Here is a 21867-nt window from a genome sequence, read left to right as displayed (position 1 = left end):
TTCCTAAATGGACTACCGTAAAAAGAAGAAGTGTTGTGAAACAACCTCCAAGGGTTTGAGAGTAAGGAATGTCCTGAGCATGTATACAAGCTGGACAAGGCTCTCTATGGACTCAAGCAAGCCCCAAGAGCATGGTATGAACGACTGTCAAAATTCCTGCTGGAGCATGGTTACAAGAGAGGTAAAATAGATAGTACCTTATTCTTAAGGGAAAAAGGTAAGGATCTCCTTGTTGTGCAAATTTATGTTGATGACATAATCTTTGGGGCCACCACTGACAAGCTAAGTAAGGACTTTGCAAAATTAATGGGGAGTGAGTTTGAAATGAGCATGATGGGTGAGCTTAATTTCTTCTTAGGCTTACAGATCAAACAAAGTCCAAATGGAACCATGATCCATCAGCAGAAGTATACAAAAGAGCTAATCAAAAAGTTTAAAATGGAGGAATCTAAAGAAATAGACACACCCATTGCAACTGCCACTAAATTAGATGTTGATGAACCTGGTTCATCAGTTGATCAAAAGTTGTATAGGGGTATGATTGGTTCACTCTTGTATCTCACTGCTAGCAGACCTGACATTGTTTTCAGTGTAGGACTTTGTGCTCGTTTTCAGGCAAATCCCAAAGAGTCTCACTTGACTGCTGTCAAGAGGATACTGAGATATCTAAAAGGAACCACTGATCTGTGCCTTTGGTATCCTAAAGGTAGTAATTTTGATCTAGTAGGATATGTTGATGCTGATTATGCAGGTTTAGTGGATAGAAAGAGCACCTCAGGTATGGCACACTTCCTTGGTTCATGTCTTGTGTCATGGGCTACCAAAAAGCAAAACTCTGTGGCCCTATCTACTGCTGAAGCTGAGTATGTTGATGCTGCTTCTTGTTGTGCTCAATTACTATGGATCAAACAACAGCTGGTAGATTTTGGAATTGAAGTGGGATGTATTCCAATATTCTGTGATAACACTAGTGCTATAAGTATGACAAAGAACCATGTTCATCATAAGAGGACTAAGCACATATATGTTAGACACCACTTTTTAAGAGATAACTATGAGAAAGGATTGATTTCAATAGAATTCTGTGCTACTGATAAACAAATAGCTGACATCTTTACTAAAGCACTGAGTAGAGAAAACTTTGAGAGGAACAGGTTGGAATTAGGGATGATTAAGATCACCTAATAGGTCCAGTTCAGAATGCACAATGAAAAAAAAAATTGGAAAACAAAATGAAAAATTTTGGTTAGGAGTTCTAACTATTGTGTAAATATCTAGATCAATTCTTACTCAGTTTCATACTTTAATTGGTATACTCCTGTGACATGTGTATTTATGAATCACTGATATCTTACAAAATTTTTTCTATTATGACATTTGAGGCATGTTCAAGAGAGTTCTACTTGAAGAACCTGGTTCATCAGTATATGCTTATGAGAAAGTTCATGTATGTTTTCTATACGTTGCACAATTAGAAAGATTAATTTTTCAATCATGAGTAGAAGTCCTACATTCATCAAATTCCCAGAAATTCTATCCGTTGAGCGTTGAACCAGTTTCATTCTCCTAGAACTCTAAAGAAAATGAGATTTTTGCCTAAAATCTAGCGTCGCCTATTAACCACTAAGAGACCGGAATTCTAAAGTGATTAGACTTCTAATTGACTCCTGCAAAAAGATGCCGTTACTGTAATTACTTCTAATCATCTTTAAATACTCACCACACCCTTCTTCATTATTTCATAACCGTCAAAAATCCTCTCTAGTTCTGATTATCTTTTTCTCTCCAAAATTCCCAAATCTTCTCCAGAAATAATTCACCATGACTAATCCCCAAGATAATCCTGGAACTCCCCCACCAGTATCCCCTTCTAATACATCCTCGTCTACCCCCCCTAGTAAAACCCCAAAACCAAGGTTCCGCCGGCAGAAAATGTTGGCTAGAAAAACTGTAGCTTCTGGTTCTATGAGAAAAGCTCTAAATGAGAAATTGAGGGCTAGCCAGAAGAAGGAAAGTTCTGCTAAAGAATCTGACTCCAGCTCTGAGTCTGAAGCTTTTATCTCTGCCAGCGAAGGTGAAGAACATGGTTCCTTTGTCACTGACAAAAATCAAGAAACCCCTGGTGAGGTAAATACTTGTTTGGTATTCTCTGATGTAGTTGAAAAGGTTGAAAATAGGTTTGTCTTGGTTGGTCCTGTCAAGGATGTACAGAGTGCTGATTCTAGTAGAAAGGAGGTAAAAAGAAAGAAAGAAAAAGAGAGAGAGAGAGGGAGACAGTGGTAATGTGAGGGGAAATAAGAAAGAAAAATTATTAGCTATCTGTGGGAATGTTGAAGAGAGTGGTAACAACTCAGGGGGAAATAGTTCTGGGGAGGCGGCTGAAGGGCTAGTAAATTTAAGCAAGCATCAAGATGAACCTGGTGCATCTGCTGAGGAAACTTTGGCAAAACTTCTAAAGAAGGTTGGGCCATTTATGATCCAAAGAAGCAAAAGGCTTCCACACAAAAGGCTCCAACTGCTTCCAAGCCAACAAAGAAAAGTAAAGTGTCATCTCCAAAGCCTACTGTCCCTTCAGTACCAAAGGGAAGAGCTACTAGAAGCAAGGTGAAGCAAAGTAAAGCAGAATTGCAGAAAGCTCTGGATGAGAGCAGGAAGAAAAAGAGGAAAAAAGGAAAGGCTAAGGTTGTGGAAAGTGTTGAGATTGCAGAAGAAGAAAAAGAGGAGATGGACCTGGTCCATCAAGAAAGAGGAACAACTGAAGAAGTTCCTACTCCCAAACCAAAAAGATCCAAGACTTCTTCCAAGAAATCTTCCTCTTCACCTGTACCTGTTGAATCTTCTTTAGCCAAAAGAACTAGGTCTGCTGTGAAGGGTAAACAAAAGAAATTTGTTGAAGAAGATGTAGAGTGGAGTGGTGGTGAAGAAGAGGAGGAATCTGAGAAAGATCAAGATAGGTTTGCCATCTTTGGCAGAAGGAAAATTTTGAAAGGAAGGTTGTTGAAAGACCTGGATGAGCCAGGTATGAGAAGATTGATGGATGCTCTTACTGCACAAGGGTGGAAGGACATGGTCCTTGATATGGATGGAAGGCTGTCTAGAAATGAGTTGATAGAGTTTATGGCCAATGCCACTGTGAAAAATGGAGTAGTCTCCAGCCTGGTGAAGGGTGTAAAAGTGGAGTTTGATACAATCAAACTGGGTGAGATTCTGGACATACCAAGTGAAGGGTATGATTATTATACAAGGCAAAGATGGCCATGTCTGGATCTCTCCCCACTGCTCTCCAAATCACTAGGAATTTTTGTGAAGCTACAAATGCTGAAGATGTACCTGAAGCCAGATTTGTTCAGAAGAGTGAGATGAGACCTGAGCACAAGGTCTTATTTGAATTTGTGAACAAGTGCCTGCTGCCCAGACACGAGAGGAGGCATACTGCCAACTATATGGACCTGGTGCTTATGGAATGCCTTGTGAGAGGAAAGTAGATAAATTGGCCTGCTTTTATTGTCAAACTACTGGACAGGGTCATTAATGGCTCCAAGGCACATGCAACTCCATATGGGTTCATAATGACTACTGTGCTAGACAGGCTTAGGGTGACTTTGAAGAAATGGGAGATGGCATCAAGCAAGAGCATTTGGTGTTAAGACCTTATTGGCTTGTGACTATCCTGTCACCCCAGTTGAACCTGGTTCATCTCTGAAGACACCAGTGAATAGCAAGGTTAGGGCTTTGGTTCAAGAGTGTGGGACTAAGGATGCTGAAATTGCTAGGCTTCAGGCTCGTGTTGCTGATTTGGAAGCTGAAAGAGATGGCCTTCGAGCTGAGCTAGCAAAAGAAAAGGAGAAAAGCGAAGGAATGCTTAGGAATATGCTCAACCTTCTCCAAACCCAGCCCTCTAGTTCCTCCAAGCCTTAGGTCTTCCAGTTCTTGTTTTTGAACCTATCTAGAACCCCCAATGACCCAGATTCGGGAATTTTTCTGTTTTTGTTGCTCATGTTTGGAAGTTTTTCATTCTCTTTGTGGTCTGTTTGTGGAAACATATCCTAATCAATGACAATTTGCTTTTTCTCTTATTCTATGAAGATTCTGATCTTAATAGTTAATTTTGTTTGTTGGTTGTTGATTAATTGAACCATGTTTTCACTTGCAGTTGCCCCAGTGGCTATGAGTAATTATTAAAATCTGGGATTCACATTATTTGCAACTTTTCGATGATGCCAAAAGGGGGAAGATATATTGTGCTTTACTTGTTATTCTGAATAATGTTATATTTATAACCTGATTAAACCTGGTCCTTGATGATAAGTTAAAATTTCTAAGTTAAAGTGTTGATGATTAAGCTGAGTTCCATAGGTTCTCTGATCAGTAAAAGCACAAAGTTTGTCATCACCAAAAAGGTGGAATTTGTTGGCCCAAGTTCATGTGAAGTTTTGAAGAATGACAAATGAACTCAGTCATGGACCAGGTCCATCATGCGAGACACAGTGTTTATCAACCTATACATGTGAGATACACGTGAAGGAGATAAGTCTCAAGGATAAAGCCGCAATATCGCTTGAACTGATCGAAAAGGTTGCATATTGGATGAGGAAAGAAAGTATCCTCATGGGAAGAGGACACAATCCGGATAAAGGATAGGGTTGGAGTTTGTATTGTTCAAGGACTCAACTTCGATGGAAGATCAGTAATTGAGTCTCAATCAAACTCTGATTACTAACTCATTAAATAACAGTGATTGTTCTCTTTTACAGGTATTGCACAAACGCAGAAGTGAAACTAAATTGAGAGCAAAAGAGCGAGGCAATTTTGCAAGTAATTTATGTGAGATTCAAGTGTGCATTCCTGAAGCTACTTGGACAAGATAGAAGAACCAATTTCATTGTGTTTATTCTTATTCTAGTTCAATTGTAGTAGGTGGTTTAAAGTTGTACCTTTCCAGCTTTTGTAGAAGCAATTGTAATAGGTACTTTGAGTATTCAAGTTATAGGCTAACTTGAAGGTGTCGCAACAGTTGAGGCTGTGTGCCACACTGGGATTAGAGTTTAATCCTTAGGTTTACAAGAGTTTTGTAAATGCTGTTTTGGCTCAGTGATTTTAGTGGAAGTTTGGGAAAATCCTACTGAGTAGTAGGTCGTGGTTTTTTTCACCTTTTGAGTCAGGTGTTTTTCACGTAAAAATCTCTGTGTTCTTTATTTTATGTACTCTTAATTCCGCAAACAGTAGTAGTAAGTACACCTAGAAGAACCAGGTTCTTCTAGAGAAAAATTGGGTACCACACAAACTCCAACCCCCCCCCCCCTTCTTGTGTGGTATTGACGTTTAGAACATCAACTTACCTTTAAATTCGGTGTCGAGTCACGACCAACGTAAACCTTCCTATTTGGGAAGTCAATGATAATTTCTAGTTCTTCAGCATTTGACCTCGTGGCTTCTGATGCTTTCGGTTTAATCATTGTTTCCGAAAATATTTGTATAATTGTCCAAGGTTATTAATGACTCTTCCTTCCTCGTGATCTACTCCATCCCGCAGCTATCTCTTCTTTTTCAGTTGTTAGGTGTGGTATCTTTGTAAGCAATCTCGTGGGTGTTTTACCCATGCTCTTCCTAATCTTCATTCTTCTCCTGTTTTTTAGATATTTGCAATTTAACAAGGTAATTCCTTACTTGTTCGGGTAAATCCGGATCTTTTCCATCCCGTGAAGAAAATCTCGTATCTCTTTGCTCGGACCTATTTTTTTAGATTTTTGCGTTTAGATTCGGATCACCCAAGAATCACATCCGTTTGATCTCCGGATCTGTTTTTGACTTTCAATTGAATGAACGTGTCTTCCTCTATTCAGAGCTTTGTATTATATCGAATTTAAATTTTACTCAGTTCCGGGAAGGTCCGGCGTTATTCTTCTGACTCCTTCAATCGGATCCGGAATCACCTCGGTTTGGTTTTCGAACCTATTTTTGGACATCTTATTAGTGTCGATTCGACTTACCGTATCTTCTTCTTTTTAAATCCCGGTGCTGTAACGGTTATGCATATCATTCTCGTATGATAGATAGGAATTCTCGGAGGTGTTCTATCCGCTCCCTCTGTTCCTTGATCTGTTTCTGTAAGGTTAGAACTAAATTTTGCAAATTAAAATTACCTGGTGTATCTGAACCTCATGTTCCGAAACTGTTTCGTACAGATCATTATAATCTGTTCTGGTACTAATAGTTGCGGTACCAATACACGGATATACATTCTCCATTTTTCTCTGCTTGTTGCTTGCTTATCATTATCATGGCTATTCTTCTCTTTTTATTTTGCTTGTAAAGCCATCTCCAACTAGGTTGTTCTGAACTGTGTTGATTGGCAAATTTTAGCCATCATGAAGGTTTAAACTAAAAACAAGGGAATATTAACAAAAATTGTTACTATCTTTGGATGAATAGCAAATTTGCTTGAGGTCCCGGCAATGGAACCAAACTATTTAACCCAAAAAATAGTTTTCAAGGTCAAAGCAATAATTTTATATGACGGGCCACAAGCAACCAATTCAATCCGAAAGATATAAATTTTCGTTAATGCAACGTGATAGAGAGGTGAAAAATAAATTCAATGACAGATAATATAATAAAAATAAAGCAGAGAAGAAAGAATTCTTATTGAATGATCCTTGATAGGATAATGAGCCGAACAGAGCTTGAAAGGTCAAACTATGGCTAACTTGAGAGCAAGATGCTATGAATTACAATGTATAGAATTGTAGAGAAGAAAATTAGATTTCCTTCATGGTGGTAAAAGTATGTCTATTTATAGGGCTAAATCTAAGTAACTATTCTTCTTGAATTATGGGTCCATTATGAGCATTTACTCAATCCATCCATTACTTTTGGAAGACTTGTAACAGCAGTGTAAATGCTGGACTTCCGTAACTGATGAGTTAATTCTGTAACTGATGAGTTAATTTCGTAACTGATGAGTCAATCTTGTAATTGATTGCCTTGTTCTGACCGTTACAATCATTTATTGCATTTATTAATAATTGATTTGTAACTGATGGTGTAATGATGGTAAATCTCATATAATCCGGGATTAATTGATTCCTTCCTCTTTTGTAATTATGAGATATTCTCCCGCACCTGATTCGGGCTATTTTATGATGATCAGTTCCGAGGCTAACAGGCACGGTACGAGTATGTTCTGTCCCGGGGGTGTTTCACATATCATCTTTACATGTCATTCTTCACTTTTCTCCAAACTTTGCTGACACGTGTCGCCATTTAATCGACCCACTTGGCGAGTCTATTTTTTACTAATACAATAACTACAAACACTATCTTCACATAAGATCCGATTTGCTATTCTGTCCAAGCTTTCCCACATCAGATCCAATAAAGTATTTGATATTCTCACGTTTGGTTATCTTACATCATTGTCAAAAAGAGAATCATCCACCTCGTTATACATTTGTGTGAATTATTCTCTCTATTTATATTTATTGCCATTTATCATATTTATTGCTTGTCCTTGTCCCCCTATTCTTTCATAAGAATATCATTAAACATCCTTTAGGCATTTAATAGCTTTAAGTGCGGTTTCTAGACTATTACTATCCATCAATCTTGGATCTAGGATTTATTATGTTTAACTAGAATTTATCCATTATCATTCATTTAATTAGTTTAATAAAAAGATTAACACTTTTTGGTCAAACATTAACAAGTAGATAGAGAGAGAAAACATAAATGGCATAGATTATCTATGAAGGAACACAATTGGAGATTAAAATTAGGTATTATATATACTATCATTTTAGATGAGAAGAAGTTTGTTTAAATAGAATGCAGAAGAACAGCTAGTATATTTTTCTAACCTTATTACTAGTATACCATTTTTCATCCTTTGGAATAAAATTAATTACAGGAGTGCAACGCTAGTAAATGAACGGAATAGACTTCGATCGGCTGCTGAAGAGAATATGACAAATAAATACAGTAAGGGAAAAATTTTTACCCAAGGCATGCAAAAGCCAAAGTGGCGGATAATTAATGTATAGTACTAACAAATTGAATTCCGGGTTTGGTTTTCTCTTTTCTGGTAACTTCAGTGTGAATTCTTTTTCACTTTATGCATTATTTAAGGAAACAATATAAAGTTCAATTACTTAAATCTTGCTTATAACTAGTAAGTATATATAATGTTATGATATTACTGACTAACAAAGAGATTAATCTGATATAATGTGTTAAAATTATCTTGACTAATAGTACATTTCATAAATTCATTTGACATTTCACCGTCTTTAATCCACTTTAGAAGCACTAGCGTTTTTTTATATTCTGATAACTTTAATATCTCTAATTTACTCGTTTTATTCTTATAGACGTACTATTGCAAAATTTGCACATATATTGAAACCCAAAAGCGATTAAAAATACTTTTACTACTTAATGAATTATCGTCATACAAATAAAACAAAATGATGTATATCTTTAAATTGATATTTTTTACTCCTCAACCACTAGCTCGAGAGAGGTTACAATTTACAACTTACAACCACGTCTAGCCTACCACACTAGAATATACAAATATTTATTTGCGTCCGATATTTACACTAAATTAAATAATTTTATCGAAATAATTAAAAATTAAAATGAGAATACATAATGCTTAATTATGATTGCACAATTGATGAATTGTATAAAAGGAAAATATCTTACGAATAAAGAATGAAACAAAATAAACTTTTATTTAACCATCATCTCAATTTCAAGTTAATTGGATTGACATACGAATACACAACTATTGTGCTTTATTTGGACAGCCATTCTTAGGTGAGCACGTCTCAACATATTTTATATTGATTGATTTAAGCAACTGATTTTAATTTATCGTTGATCCTATTACTTTAATTATCCAAATTTAATCAAACTTAAAATGGCCTCCAGTTATAGCCTGTTTGGCCAAGCTTCTTTTTGGTCAAAAGTGCTTTTTTTTTCTTTTTCCAAAAGCACTTTTGGCCAAAAATTGAGGTGTCTGGCCAAGCTTTTGGAAGAAAAAAAGTGCTTTTGAGGAGAAGCAGAAGCAGTTTTGGAGAAGCAGAAAAAAGTAGCTTCTCTCAAAAAAACACTTTTTTGATAAGCACTTTTGAGAAAAATACACTTAGAAGCAGTTTTTTAAAGCTTGGCCAAACACTAATTGCTGCTCAGAAATGCTTTTCAAACTAATCAGCCAAACACAAACTGTTTCTCACCAAAAGTACTTTTGAAAAAAAGCACTTTTGGAAAAAAAAATACTTCTCAAAATAAGTTGATTTTTGCAGCTTGGCCAAACGGGCTATAAGCTTGTTCAAGGCTAAAAGTACTTTTGAGTTGAGGTATTTGATCAAACTTTTAGGAAAGAAAAAATATTTTTGAGTAGAATCGGAAGTTATTTTGAGAAAAAGGAAAAAATAGTTTCTGTCTGAACACTTTCGAAAACTACACTTAAAATTACTTTTTACAGACCGGAGTAATTACTGCTCAAAATTGTTTTTCAAATCGCTTAGCCAAACATAATTATTTTTAACCAAAACTATTTTTTTAATATAAGCTAATTTTAAAAGCCAAACATGTTATTACTATCCTTTTGTAATAGTAGGACAAAATTTGAATTCGAAGGGTGAAAACCAGATCAGACCAGAGTGTAAAAAAGGGGAACAGCGGGCCCCACAAAGATGAAACGCGAATTGGATTGGGGGGAATAAAATGCCTGGAAATGGAATTCGCATGCTTCTGTTCATATTTCCCATGAGAACGATATTCGGACGTACAGATCTCAGCCACGTGGACCTTACAAAAGTCAGGCAATTTCCCAGTCAGTTAGACGTCGCTGTCAATGGAACAAAAAGCAGAAAGGACAATGTATCGACAAGTCGGCGGCTGCCGCCATGTCGCGGTCGGCGTTTGCGGTTTGCTTTATTGCCCGCAGGTTTTAATCAGGCAACTCAGTGACTTTACAACCTTTTCCCCACTGTTTTTTTAATAAAAGCAACAAGCTAATCAAGCTACATGTTGTAGTAGCAGCAGCAGCATCAAGTTAATATCGACTGTTCATAGAGTTGCAGTCCTAATTAGAGTGAAAATTGGGGTTATGCAATTTGGGTTGGGGGAGGGATATAAATGGTAGCCTGTGTTGGACTGATCATTGGCATTGACCCCTTACATGCCAAATGCCGTAACTGTATGCCTTTTACTCTAAAGTCCTTTTTACCCCTCCTTGTTTGTTGCTTCCTGCAATAAATACTCCAATAAAAAATGGTTTTTTTCCTTATACTTATTTCTCGTTACTTGTACAAATATATGGTATTAAATTTTTGTACTACATTGACGACTCACTACTTGTGTATTGGTGGTAACCGAATCTGTTAACCTACAAAAACACATATTGCTAAGGTTATCATGTTCTCCAATGTTGGACCGGACTTACACCTAATGTGGTAATTAGGATTTGAATATATGATATCAGTGTAATTATCACTTGTCTCAACAAATGTATAAGCCCTCTCGTTGGAATATAAATGGACTATTACATACACGTCTTAGTGCAATATCAAGTACTAGTCTATTTCTCCTCTTTTTTTAAAAAAAATATAATATACTCTAAAAAGAAAGTACTCACTTTATTTGAGTATCAAGAAGACAATTTTTTTTTTAAAAAAAAATCTACTTTTACTCATCCAAGAACTTATGATCATTAATTAATCATTTAGGGAGGAAACAAAGATAATTTAGCCAAATACCTTATAATAAATGATTTTAGTAGTTTTCTTAACAATTGTACCAAAAAGCTCAAAACCTTAAATAAACAACATATAAGTAGGACCAAAGGGAGTTAGCTCACGCCACATTTATGAGCTTGTCTTTTAACTCATCCAAAGTTCAAATTTTAATTGAGTCAAGTGAATTTGGTTATAGGTTTAACATAATGTGTACACATACCAACGACTGATTATTTATTCCGTATGACATATCAATCTATCACTATGTCAATTTTTGGGAATTATTTTGCACCAATAGTTGGAATTAACTTGCTAGTGAAAGGTTGTTTATTGAGATGACATATTATGAAAATTCAAGTACGAGTAGTAAAGTTTCATTTCATAAAGTAAAAGCCTTTTTAATTTGTTTGCTATTCATAGAAAAATTATGATAAATGAATAATTCACTACATTGACTGTCGTTGAAGAAGAGGAAAAGCATGTGCTTTCTTTTTCTCATCCTTGTTCACGCAACAACAAAGAAGACAAAATACTTGTAAAAATGTACAGAAGCTTAAAGGACAGACAACTAAAGAAACAAAAAAAGTGGCAAATCGGTCATTTGACCATAAGGAACGTAGCATGTTAACAGTAAAGCAAATCTCTGCAACAAAACCTGTCTCTTTGATACCCTTCTCTTTCATTTTTCAAGACAGACATCCTCTTTTCTTCTCCCTCCCTCTTAAATACCCTTATTATCATACACTGTTTTCTTGTCACTTCTCAAACTTTTCAGTTTTTTGTTTTCATTCTCTAACCAAAACCATGGTTTTCTTACCAAAACTCTCCCTTCTTGTTCTCAACTTTTGTTTTGTGTGGGCGTTCATGACTATTACTCTTGTGTTTTCTCAGCCTGCTCTTAACATGGTGGAACAAGAATCAGTTTACAATGTTCTTGAGTCTATTAACTCCGAAATCCCGTGGCGTTCTTTATTCCCTGATGATCTCTGTTCCTCTTCCCCACATGGGGTTGTTTGTGACTACTTTGTTCAAGAAAACTCAAACACAACATTTACTGCTCATGTAACTGAGATTAGTCTTGGTTATGTCTCAGATTATGCTCCTAACCCTCCTTGTACTCCTAATAGTACTCTAAATGCTTCCCTTTTCGCCCCTTTTTCTTACCTAAGAAAGATCTTTGTTTACGGATGTTTCGTTGAAAATGAGGTTTCTTTGCTTGACTTTGGGTCTTTGCCTTCTTCTGTTGAGGAGCTGGTTTTCATGGAGAACCCGGGTCTTGTTGGCGTTTTAAGTGAAAAAGTTGGTAACTTGACGAGTTTGAGGAGGTTAGTTTTGAGTGGAAGTGCTGTTTCTGGGAAAATACCAGATGGGGTTGGTGGTTTGATCAACTTAGAGCAGTTGACACTTTCAAGAAACAAATTTGGTGGTGAAATTCCAGTGGGATTAAATAGTCTGAAGAAACTCAGGGTTCTTGATTTCAGTCAAAATGAGCTTGAAGGAAATATTCCTGAGTCTATAGGAAACTTGACTCAAGTTTTGAAGCTTGACTTTAGCTACAACAAATTGTCTGGAAAAATTCCTCAAAGTTTAAAGGGTTTGAAGAGTTTGGAGTTTTTGGACTTGAGTTACAATCATTTTGCCAATATTGGGATTCCATTGTTTTTGGCAGAGATGCCTAGTTTGAGGGAAGTGTATCTGAGTGGGAATTTACTAGGAGGGAAAATTCCAGAAATATGGGAGAATCTTGGGGGTATAGTAGGGATAGGATTATCAAAAACAGGACTAATTGGGAATATTCCTTCTTCTATGGGTGTATATTTGAAAAAGATTTGCTATTTGGGGCTTGATAATAACAAGTTGGAAGGGACATTGCCTGAAGAGTTTGGGGCATTAGAACATGTGAATGAGTTACATTTGCAGAACAACAATTTGAGTGGAAAACTTCCATTCTCTGCACAATTTGTCTCCAAAGTTGGAGAAAAGTTGAAATTGGAAGGCAACCCTCAACTTTGTGCAGATGAAGACTTGAGAATTTCTAATGTTAGTGGTAGCTTGGGGCAACTAAAGTTGTGTAACAAAGCCTATGTTCCCAAATATGTCCCTTTCTCTAGAGCATCTTCACTGTTACCTGCTTCATATTATCTTATTTTTCTTGTAATTTTATGTTTCCTGTGCTAGTGGACAATCTTGGACATATACTGATCAATGACTTAAGGATAGGAAATTGTTGATAGACATTTTTTTGGGTTTCTAGTAGAATTTACTATCTGTTTTTTTTTTTTCGGGGTTCAAGGAGAAAAAATCCAAGAGATGTAATTATTAAGTTCTTAATTTCAGGAGTTTTCATATAGCAAACATTCTTGGTTTTCTATTTTCAGTTTTTAACTGCAATGTTTGTCTGTGGCTATGTTGTGCGGACTCTCCAAAATGTTGCCGCACATTTTTGGAGAATCCGACACGCACCCGGCAACATTTTCGGAGAGTCCGAGCAACATAGGTCTGTGGTGTATGTGAAACAGATTGACAGACTTGAATGTTGTGTTTTCCAGTGTATTCTCCAAGGAACAATCATATACTATCATTGGAAAAATCTACATGGGACAATGATGACCAACTATTACATTAATTAAGAAACAAATATAAGTTGGATACAGGATAATGATGTATTGTGCTATGATAAGATTCAGAGTTCAGAGTAATGGAATGGCTTAAAAGGAAAAGAGAAAAAAAAAACTAGGAAAAAGGAAACTGAATCTACATTGCAAACAAGGTATCAAAAGGTTAGATTGTAAATATAGGTTCTAATAATTGTATAGGAAAATTTTGGTATATCAAAACAGGTGGCCAGTTATAACTTAAACTACACAAAAAATTTGACTGATGTTGAGTCCATCTTATGTTCTTTGTTTTTCTTAAACAATGCCACTACTCTTTCTCTATCTCAGTGTTTCTTGAACTTAACATGGAACTTTCACATCCTGTGTCTGTTCCATTATCCATTGGTGCTGTACTAGAAGAGGTGGTGGCTTTGGATTTAGAGGTTCGGGACGAGCCGGACCCCACTCCACCATCCTCCTTGGATTTCTTCCGCCTTGTTTTTTTGGGTATGTCCGGGAGGTCCCTTGCTGGAGAATCAGAGCCACCACCACCTGAGCCAGGCCGGCTGTGTCGGCTTGACCTTGAACCATCGGACGACTCTTTGGTGTGTCGTCTCCTGGATTTGGACTCTTTCTTAGGAGAAGTAGTACTCCCACTCCCACTCCCACTCCCAGTTTCTGATGAAGAATGGCGCCTAGATGTCTTTGACACTTCAGGTTGGTCATCTGGTAATGAAGAATTTGCATTTTTGTACTTTTGGTTTTCATCTGCAGTTAAATTCAATTTTACAAATGATATGCAGTAGTAAAATGTCATTTTTCAGTGTGAATGAAAAGTTACCTTGAGAAACAAATTTGATATCAGGATGATCATTAGGATCTAATGGAGGACCCAAAGGGGCAGTATGAAATTTTCCAGGTTCTTTGAATTCTTTCATCTGCACAAACATATAAAGTGGATATCCAATGATCCAACAACATGTGATAAAGTTTTAACATAAAACTATGAAAATTATTACCCAGCTGGGAGTTTCAACGGATGGTCCATCCCATCCTATATGGGCAACATGCTTTACATCTGTAGGTAAACCAATCTGCATTTCTGCTTCTTTTTCCCCTTCTGCAATATCATTTTGTTATTCCCCTCATTATTAATAATCTTGACTACGAAAAGTAAACAATAAATTTGGGTCCCCCAATACGTGCACATTTGAAACATGAACAATCACCTTGAATAATTTCAACAAAGAGAAAAATGATACTGTAGTAGGAGTGGCAAACGGGCGGGTCTGGTCGGATATGGTTCGGATCGAAAACGGGTAATAAAAAACGAATAAAATATCCGACCCGGCCCATATTTAATACGGATAAAAAACGGGTTAACTGGCGGATAATATAGGTAGCAATATTATCCATGACTTCTTGCATATGATCACTTTTGGGAGAATTCTTAGTCTCCCTAACTTGGGAACCCCCAATTTGAGGCTTTACAAAATGTAAAATTTAGACTCATTGGTTATCCATTTTCTAAATGGATAATATGATTCTTATCCATATTTGACCCGTTTTTAAAAAGTTCATTATCCAACCCATTTTTTAGTGGATCATGAGTGATTAACTGTTTTCTTTTAACCATTTTGCCACACCCCTATAGTGTAGTAATAAAAAATAAGGAAATTAAATGAAGGAACATTGCTTACCAAATATCTGAGAAATACCTAAGGCCTTTAAAAGGCCTTTCACCTTTGTGGCCATCCTCAGCTGCTTTTAATTATATATATAGGTCTACAACTTTTTCTTCTTCTAAATGCTACTAAAGAAGATGTTTCTTTCACTCAAAAATCATGCATTTGTTTTCTTGAATCTGGAAAAAATAAAGGTGAAGACAAATTAAAATCATATTTATATATGATATTTAGAGGAAAAAAGTGAAGATATAATTAGAATTTTACCAGCTTCTTCAGTAGGATGGAAGAAAGTGAATGAAATATATATATAAGAAATCAGCAAAATGGGGTAGCTCAAAATGACCAAATAGAGGATTGGGAAAAAGAAACTGAAAAATTCAGATATAAATCAAGAAATGGACTCAAACCCTGAAAAAAGAATTTTAGGTTCGACTCCTCTCTAACTATCATAAAGCAAAATGATGTTAAAGCAATCCTTTCATCCATTCAATGGCAATGAATTGCAAGCCATTGCTAACCAGAAGCCTATCGTAAATTTAGGAACTGAAATTAATTTTCATTTTATTCTCTATGGTTTTATTGACTTTTAATTTGTTTGGAAAGCTAAGATAAAAGCCACTAAAATCGAATGGTCGCACAATATTCTTGTTAATGAATGCCAATCCCCCTCGTTCTCAAGGGAATGGCTCAATTACCAAGAGCTTGCAATTCAAATTTTTTACGTTCACTATCCATTGTAATAAATTCTTTAACGACTTCAAATAAACATATAATGTTGGTGATATTTTTTTCCTCTTGGTATTTCAAATACTACGTACTAATCCCTCCGCTCCAAAATAAGTGATTTTTTGGCTTTTTTCTTGTGGTCCAAAATAAGTGATTTTTCCAGATTTCAAAAATGAATTAATTATTTTTTTCCTACATTGTCCTTGAAGTAAATGGTGTATGTGTTAGGAGTGTTTATGTGAGATAGTAAAGGTTAATATGGTAAATTCTATTGCTAATTAATGCTAAAAGGAAAATTTCTTAATTTGTGTGAAAACATCCAAAAAATCACTTATTTTGGACCGGAGAGAGTAGCATTTTATCCAGCGTCCTATTTAATATTCCAATTCACTGGACCACTAAAATCGAATCTCTGCGTAGAAGTTCCAAAAGTTATAATAGTATGTAAAAGCACGTATTTTTTCTCCTCCATCTATATATAGAACCCCTTCTTCTAAAACACCACACTTATCTAGTCGTATTAGAAGAAGGGGTGGTTCGTGAAAATGAGCAATGACGGATTAAATGATTTTAACGGGTTTAGTCTGATGGGTCGGGTAAAATGGATGGGTTGAACATATATGGGATGGGGTTTTAATTCAACTAATAAAATAATGTCACGTCATTAAAAATAATAATATTTTATAATCGGATCTGGGTTGTTAACTATAGGGACAGATTTGAGCCAAAATCTTGAAGTGGAGAGTATATTTGGCTCAATAGGTGGATGGAGAATAATTTCAAACTAAATGTGATAGTTCACAGATAATTTTGACTTTTAACCCTTAGGAGGATTACTGTAAATTAATGAACAACGTATAATTAGTCACCTTATTACACATCACATTATATATAAAATATGACAAGATGTGGTCAGCTAAGCAATGTGTTGTCCTAATAAAAATAGGAGTAGTATAGATTTATATGCCCAGCTAATTAGCTTGAGATTAGGACGTAATTATTATAGTTATGCTTTAGTTAATTAGTCTACACTACAATATAAAGTCGTTATAGCCTCTCCCCGAGATGTTTATTGATGGGTTACATCAGTTAAAATTACGCGTGTTTTCTTAAAATTTGTATGATATTACATCATAAGACGAGTTTTAACATAATCTATCTATTTATATCTATATACTATATTAAAAGTATGAAGTCCCTTAGCGAAAATGTCGTTCGCCTTTTTTACCCTTTAATTAAAAATATATATCATATTGGATAAAATTGTAATTTGAGTTATTTTTCTAATATTAAGGAATTCAAAATCAATTAAAATCTTACTTATTAAATCATTCCTTATTTGAATTAAGTACAAAATCCTAATATTTAGGATATTAAAATTTTCTCTATGTAAATCGTTAAAAAAGGAAAAGGGAAAACTATCGACAAAAATATGAAGTAAAACACAAAATCCATATAAAAGCATATACGTTAAAATAATGCCAAAATTTCACGGTATAGCCAGTTTTCGGACTGGTCAATCAAAAATAGCCAGCGTTTACCAAGTCAATGAAAAATAGCCACCGCTTTGCTGTAATAGAGACTGATCCGGCATAATATACTGGAGTTTCGGTGCACTTGTGTATGAACTCCAGCATATTATGCTGGACCGGTATACTTTGCTGGCTCCAGTATAATATATTGGAGACTGGAGCACTGGTGCTCCAAACTCCAATATATTATATTGGACCATTATACTTGCTGGAACTCCAGTATATTATGCTGGAGTTCTAGTGTATTTATGCTGGAACTCCATCATATTATGCTGGAGTTCCAGCATACTATCCTGGAACTCCAGTATAATATGCTGGAGTTCAAGTATACTTATGCTGGAACTCAAGCATAATATACTGGAGTATTTTTCGGGTTTTGAACAGTGTTTTCGCTCAGATTTATCTTTACATAAAAAGTGGCTAAACTTCGATTACTTTTGAAACTGGACTATTTTTGAACGACCAGTTGTAAATCTGGCTATTTTTAAAAATCACCCTAAAATAATCTATATACCACCTTTTCCAACAACGAAACTCCACAATAAATTTTGTGTTTTTTGTCCTTTTATTTCAATCATACAAGGTCAAGTTTACATCTATATTTAAAACATATCATAAATGTTGAATTCTAAGAAAGGAAGGGAGGGGGGGGGGGAAGTAAAGGCCAAAGAACAAAGGACAAATAAGGGCTGCACACACGTGGAAACGCTTTTTAATGGAACTTTAGCCTTAGCTGGTCGTGACCAAGAAACCCAATAATAAGAAAAGTTAAGGTTCAAAAGAATTTACAAAAAAAGGACTTTTTTGAGTATTTTAGAAAGAGTCGGTTAGGAGAGGGAGGTATCTGTAATTGAATAACTATAAGCCAACCCTTCTAGATGTTTCAAACGCTTGATTCTCGAATAGGATTGAATCTAAGATGAATGCTTGGTTTATGTTATGGAAGAAAGACATGTATATGTGATATTAGATATTGACTAGTGCTAGTTATATATGAAATGAACTAAAGATATATTTTACTACTCTAGGGGATTCTAATAGACTAGAAGTCCTTCCGGCCCCTTGTGACTGTGAATTGAATGAATAAACGGATGAAATCAAGAAATAATTCAACTAACAGTTCGAACCAAGAAATGGAAGAACGAAAGTCGTATGGGTTCACAAAGACTACTGTGGACTAAAAAGTAAAAAAAGATATATCGAAGTAGTTCTGATGATTCAATAATCTTATTACTTCAATCCGAAGTTCTTAGTTACTTCGACTGGATGAATCCTAGCGAGGGAATAATTAAGTCATAACTCATTGGTTGATTGTATCATTAACCATTTCTTTTTTTTTGGTACGAGGAACTTATCATGAATCCACTGATTTCTGCCGCTTCCGTTATTGCTGCTGGATTGGCCGTAGGGCTTGCTTCTATTGGACCTGGAGTTGGTCAAGGGACTGCTGCGGGTCAAGCTGTAGAGGGTATCGCGAGACAGCCTGAGGCAGAGGGAAAAATACGAGGTACGCTATTGCTTAGTCTAGCTTTTATGGAAGCTTTAACAATTTATGGACTGGTTGTAGCATTAGCACTTTTATTTGCGAATCCTTTTGTTTAATCTTAGCTTAGAAATATGAAAAATGTATTTATTTTTCATATTTTATTGCCTTCGACTTGTCGTTTGCTTTTTCAAATTCTATCAAGATTTCCCTCCTCCAATTCTTTATTCTTTGAGAAAAGAACCTACGGGAAGGGCTGATTTGCGGATGAGGAATTAGCATACTGACTCGCTTTCATCCTTCCCGTTCATAGACCAAGGGAAACTCTTTTTAGTAAGTGTTAGTGTTCCAATAACCAATAAAAGGGCTAGTTCATTAGTTCATAATTTATAACTAACTCGAATATTTTTTATTTTTTGACTCAATTTCAGAAAAAATAAAAGAATAAATAAAAAGAATAAATAAAAAGAATAAATAAAAAGAATAAATAAAAAGAGGGGCGAAGTGCTACAAAAAGAACTCTGTTCGATTTTTTAGTCTATCTATAAGAGGAGATCATATGAAAAACGTAACCGATTCTTTCGTTTCTNGATAGCAAAAAAATTACGATGATATTAAAGAGTAAGGGGAAAAAGATCTAAAAAAAAAGATCTTTTTCCTAAAATTCCCCTTTCCTTCACTTAATATCATACTTCGTCTCAATGAATATTCACTTTAGATTGCTTAGTCCATCTCATTATTAATTCATTGTTAAAACTATTTGAATATAAGAATTTTTGTCAATAATTAGAATTCTTGTTGTATAGGTTTACGACGTGTAATTAAATTAAATAAAAAAGGGCAAAACGATTTCCCTTTCAGTTGATTTTATTCAACGATTGACCAAAATATTAATAATTAATAAATAAATTATTCATTTTTATTAATAAATTGCATGAACTTAGATCAATCAAATAATGATATTTCTATACATATGGAATTATTCGGCCTAATCAATTTGTCCATTTAGATTTATCTAGGTGGAATAATAAGAAAAGGTAAGGTTCAAAAGAATTTACAAAAAAGGGATTTTTTTGAGTATTTTAGAAAGGGTCGGTTAGGAGAGGGAGGTATCTGTAATTGAATAACTATAAGCCAACCCTTCTAGAGGTTTCGACGCTTGATTCTCGAATAGGATTGAATCTAAGATGAATGCTTGGTTTACGTTATGGGAGAAAGACATGTATATGTGATATTAGATATTGACTAGTGCTAGTTATATATGAAATGAACTAAAGATATATTTTACTACTCTAGGGGATTCTAATAGACTAGAAGTCCTTCCGGCCCCTTGTGACTGTGAATTGAATGAATAAACGGATGAAATCAAGAAATAATTCAACTAACAGTTCGAACCAAGAAATGGAAGAACAAAAGTCGTATGGGTTCACAAAGACTCTGTGGCTAAAAAGTAAAAAAGATATATCGAAGTAGTTCGGATGATTCAATAATCTTATTACTTCAATTCGAAGTTCTTAGTGGATGAGTCCTAGCGCGGGAATAATTAAGTCTTAACTCATTGGTTGATTGTATCATTAACCATTTCTCTTTTTTTTTTGTACGAGGAACTTATCATGAATCCACTGATTTCTGCCGCTTCCGTTATTGCTGCTGGAATGGCCGTAGAGCTTGCTTCTATTGGACCCGAAGTTGGTCAAGGGACTTCTGCGGGTCAAGCTGTCGAGGGTATCGCAGCCTGAGGCAGAGGAAAAAATACGAGGTACGCTATTCCTTAGTCTAGCTTTTATGGAAGCTTTTCTTTCATATCAACTATTGGCCATTTTTAAATTTCAATCAATAAGTATTTTATATAAGAACTTGGTATTAATAGAAATAATAATAATAATAATAATAATAAAAATAATTACATAATATTCGAAAACATCGATGAATATTGAAAAAATCATTAACAAAATATTTAAGTGGTTGACAAGAGTCAAGTACGTGATTTTACAAACACAAAAATCCAAAAGAGAGAAATATAAAATTGATTTTTTTAAAAGGCCGAATTTATTCCTTTACTTTGGTAAATAGTTTATGTTTATCCCTCGTTATACTTTCCGTCCAAATTCACCCTTACCGTTAATAAAGTAACTAAAATTTCTCCTAACCCTAACGGACATCAACTTTGGCACCCAATCCCTCAAAAAAAAAATACAACATAGATATCCAAGTCAGAATTTTTTAAATTTAATCCCTAAATCCAATTGACCCGTCCCTGATTCTGTTGATCCAATTACCAGTAACCCTCACAATCATACCCCCACCCCCGGTCCCCTCTTTCTTTTCTTCTTCTTCCTAACCCACCACCCCATTTCTTTTCTCTATCTTTTGTCTTCAACGTAGGAGCGCTTTAAGTAATTTCTGTTTTGGTTTCATAACACTAGGCAGGTATTCTTAGAGCAACATCTAAGTCATATCTCATAACATAGCATCCTCGTATGTGTCACCCACCCCCAAACTGTAAAAATAAGTTTTACACTTGAAATAATTGACGAAACATGACTAAGTTGATTATACCACCTTCTCTTTGAATAGGATAAAGAAAGTATCAGTTGATTTAAGTTGGTAATTGCTATTGTTTGAAGTTTAAAAAATTAAAATTCATTGGTTTGAGAGGTGAAATGTGAAGGAGAAGATTGGCAGCCATTAAAGAAGCTTGAGGCTTGAGTCAAAAAATTTAGATCTGCAAGTCTGCATTATTTTCATTTGTATGTTATCTGAGTTTGTTGGGGATCTCTTGGGGAGTTCATAACTTCAATTTTGGGTGATTCTCTAAAGGATTTGGGCAGTTTGGACAAGAATTTCAGCAGCCAATTGCGGGAAGAAGACAACTGGACTCGAATGATCTTGTGTTTGAAATCTTAAATTGATTGTTGGGCTAGAAAAGTTGAAGAATACCTTGATGGTGCGAACTCGCAAATAATATGCAAAAAATTTACAGATATAGTGCAAAATTGGGATGGATTGATTGGGTTTAGGGATTAAATTTAAAAAATGCTGACTTGGATATCTATGTGGCAATTTTTTTTGATGGATTGGGTGCCACAATGGATGTTT

At 35.3% G+C, this 21867-nt stretch overlaps 2 protein-coding genes across 2 annotated transcripts; one reads left to right on the top strand and one right to left on the bottom strand.

The window, feature by feature from the left end:
* Positions 1-11142: 11142 nt before the first annotated feature.
* LOC109213503 (piriformospora indica-insensitive protein 2) lies at positions 11143-13137 on the top strand. Its single transcript, XM_019377310.1, has one exon. The coding sequence runs from the start codon at positions 11364-11366 to the stop codon at positions 12918-12920; it is 1557 nt and encodes a 518-aa protein (XP_019232855.1). The 5' UTR covers positions 11143-11363; the 3' UTR covers positions 12921-13137.
* Positions 13138-13334: 197 nt separating this feature from the next.
* Positions 13335-15469, bottom strand: LOC109213501 (CRIB domain-containing protein RIC7-like). Its single transcript, XM_019377309.1, has 5 exons — positions 15292-15469; positions 15040-15203; positions 14359-14459; positions 14181-14277; positions 13335-14107 (listed from the first exon to the last, which is right to left on the bottom strand). Exons 2-5 carry the CDS (start codon positions 15092-15094, stop codon positions 13668-13670), a joined length of 693 nt encoding a protein of 230 aa, XP_019232854.1. The 5' UTR covers positions 15095-15203; positions 15292-15469; the 3' UTR covers positions 13335-13667.
* Positions 15470-21867: the final 6398 nt, after the last annotated feature.

This window comes from Nicotiana attenuata, unplaced genomic scaffold (genome assembly GCF_001879085.1).
Source record: "Nicotiana attenuata strain UT unplaced genomic scaffold, NIATTr2, whole genome shotgun sequence".
In the NCBI taxonomy this organism is placed as follows: Eukaryota; Viridiplantae; Streptophyta; class Magnoliopsida; order Solanales; family Solanaceae; genus Nicotiana; species Nicotiana attenuata.
Note: the sequence above shows the minus strand (reverse complement) of the source record. Positions and strands in the feature narration are given on the sequence as shown.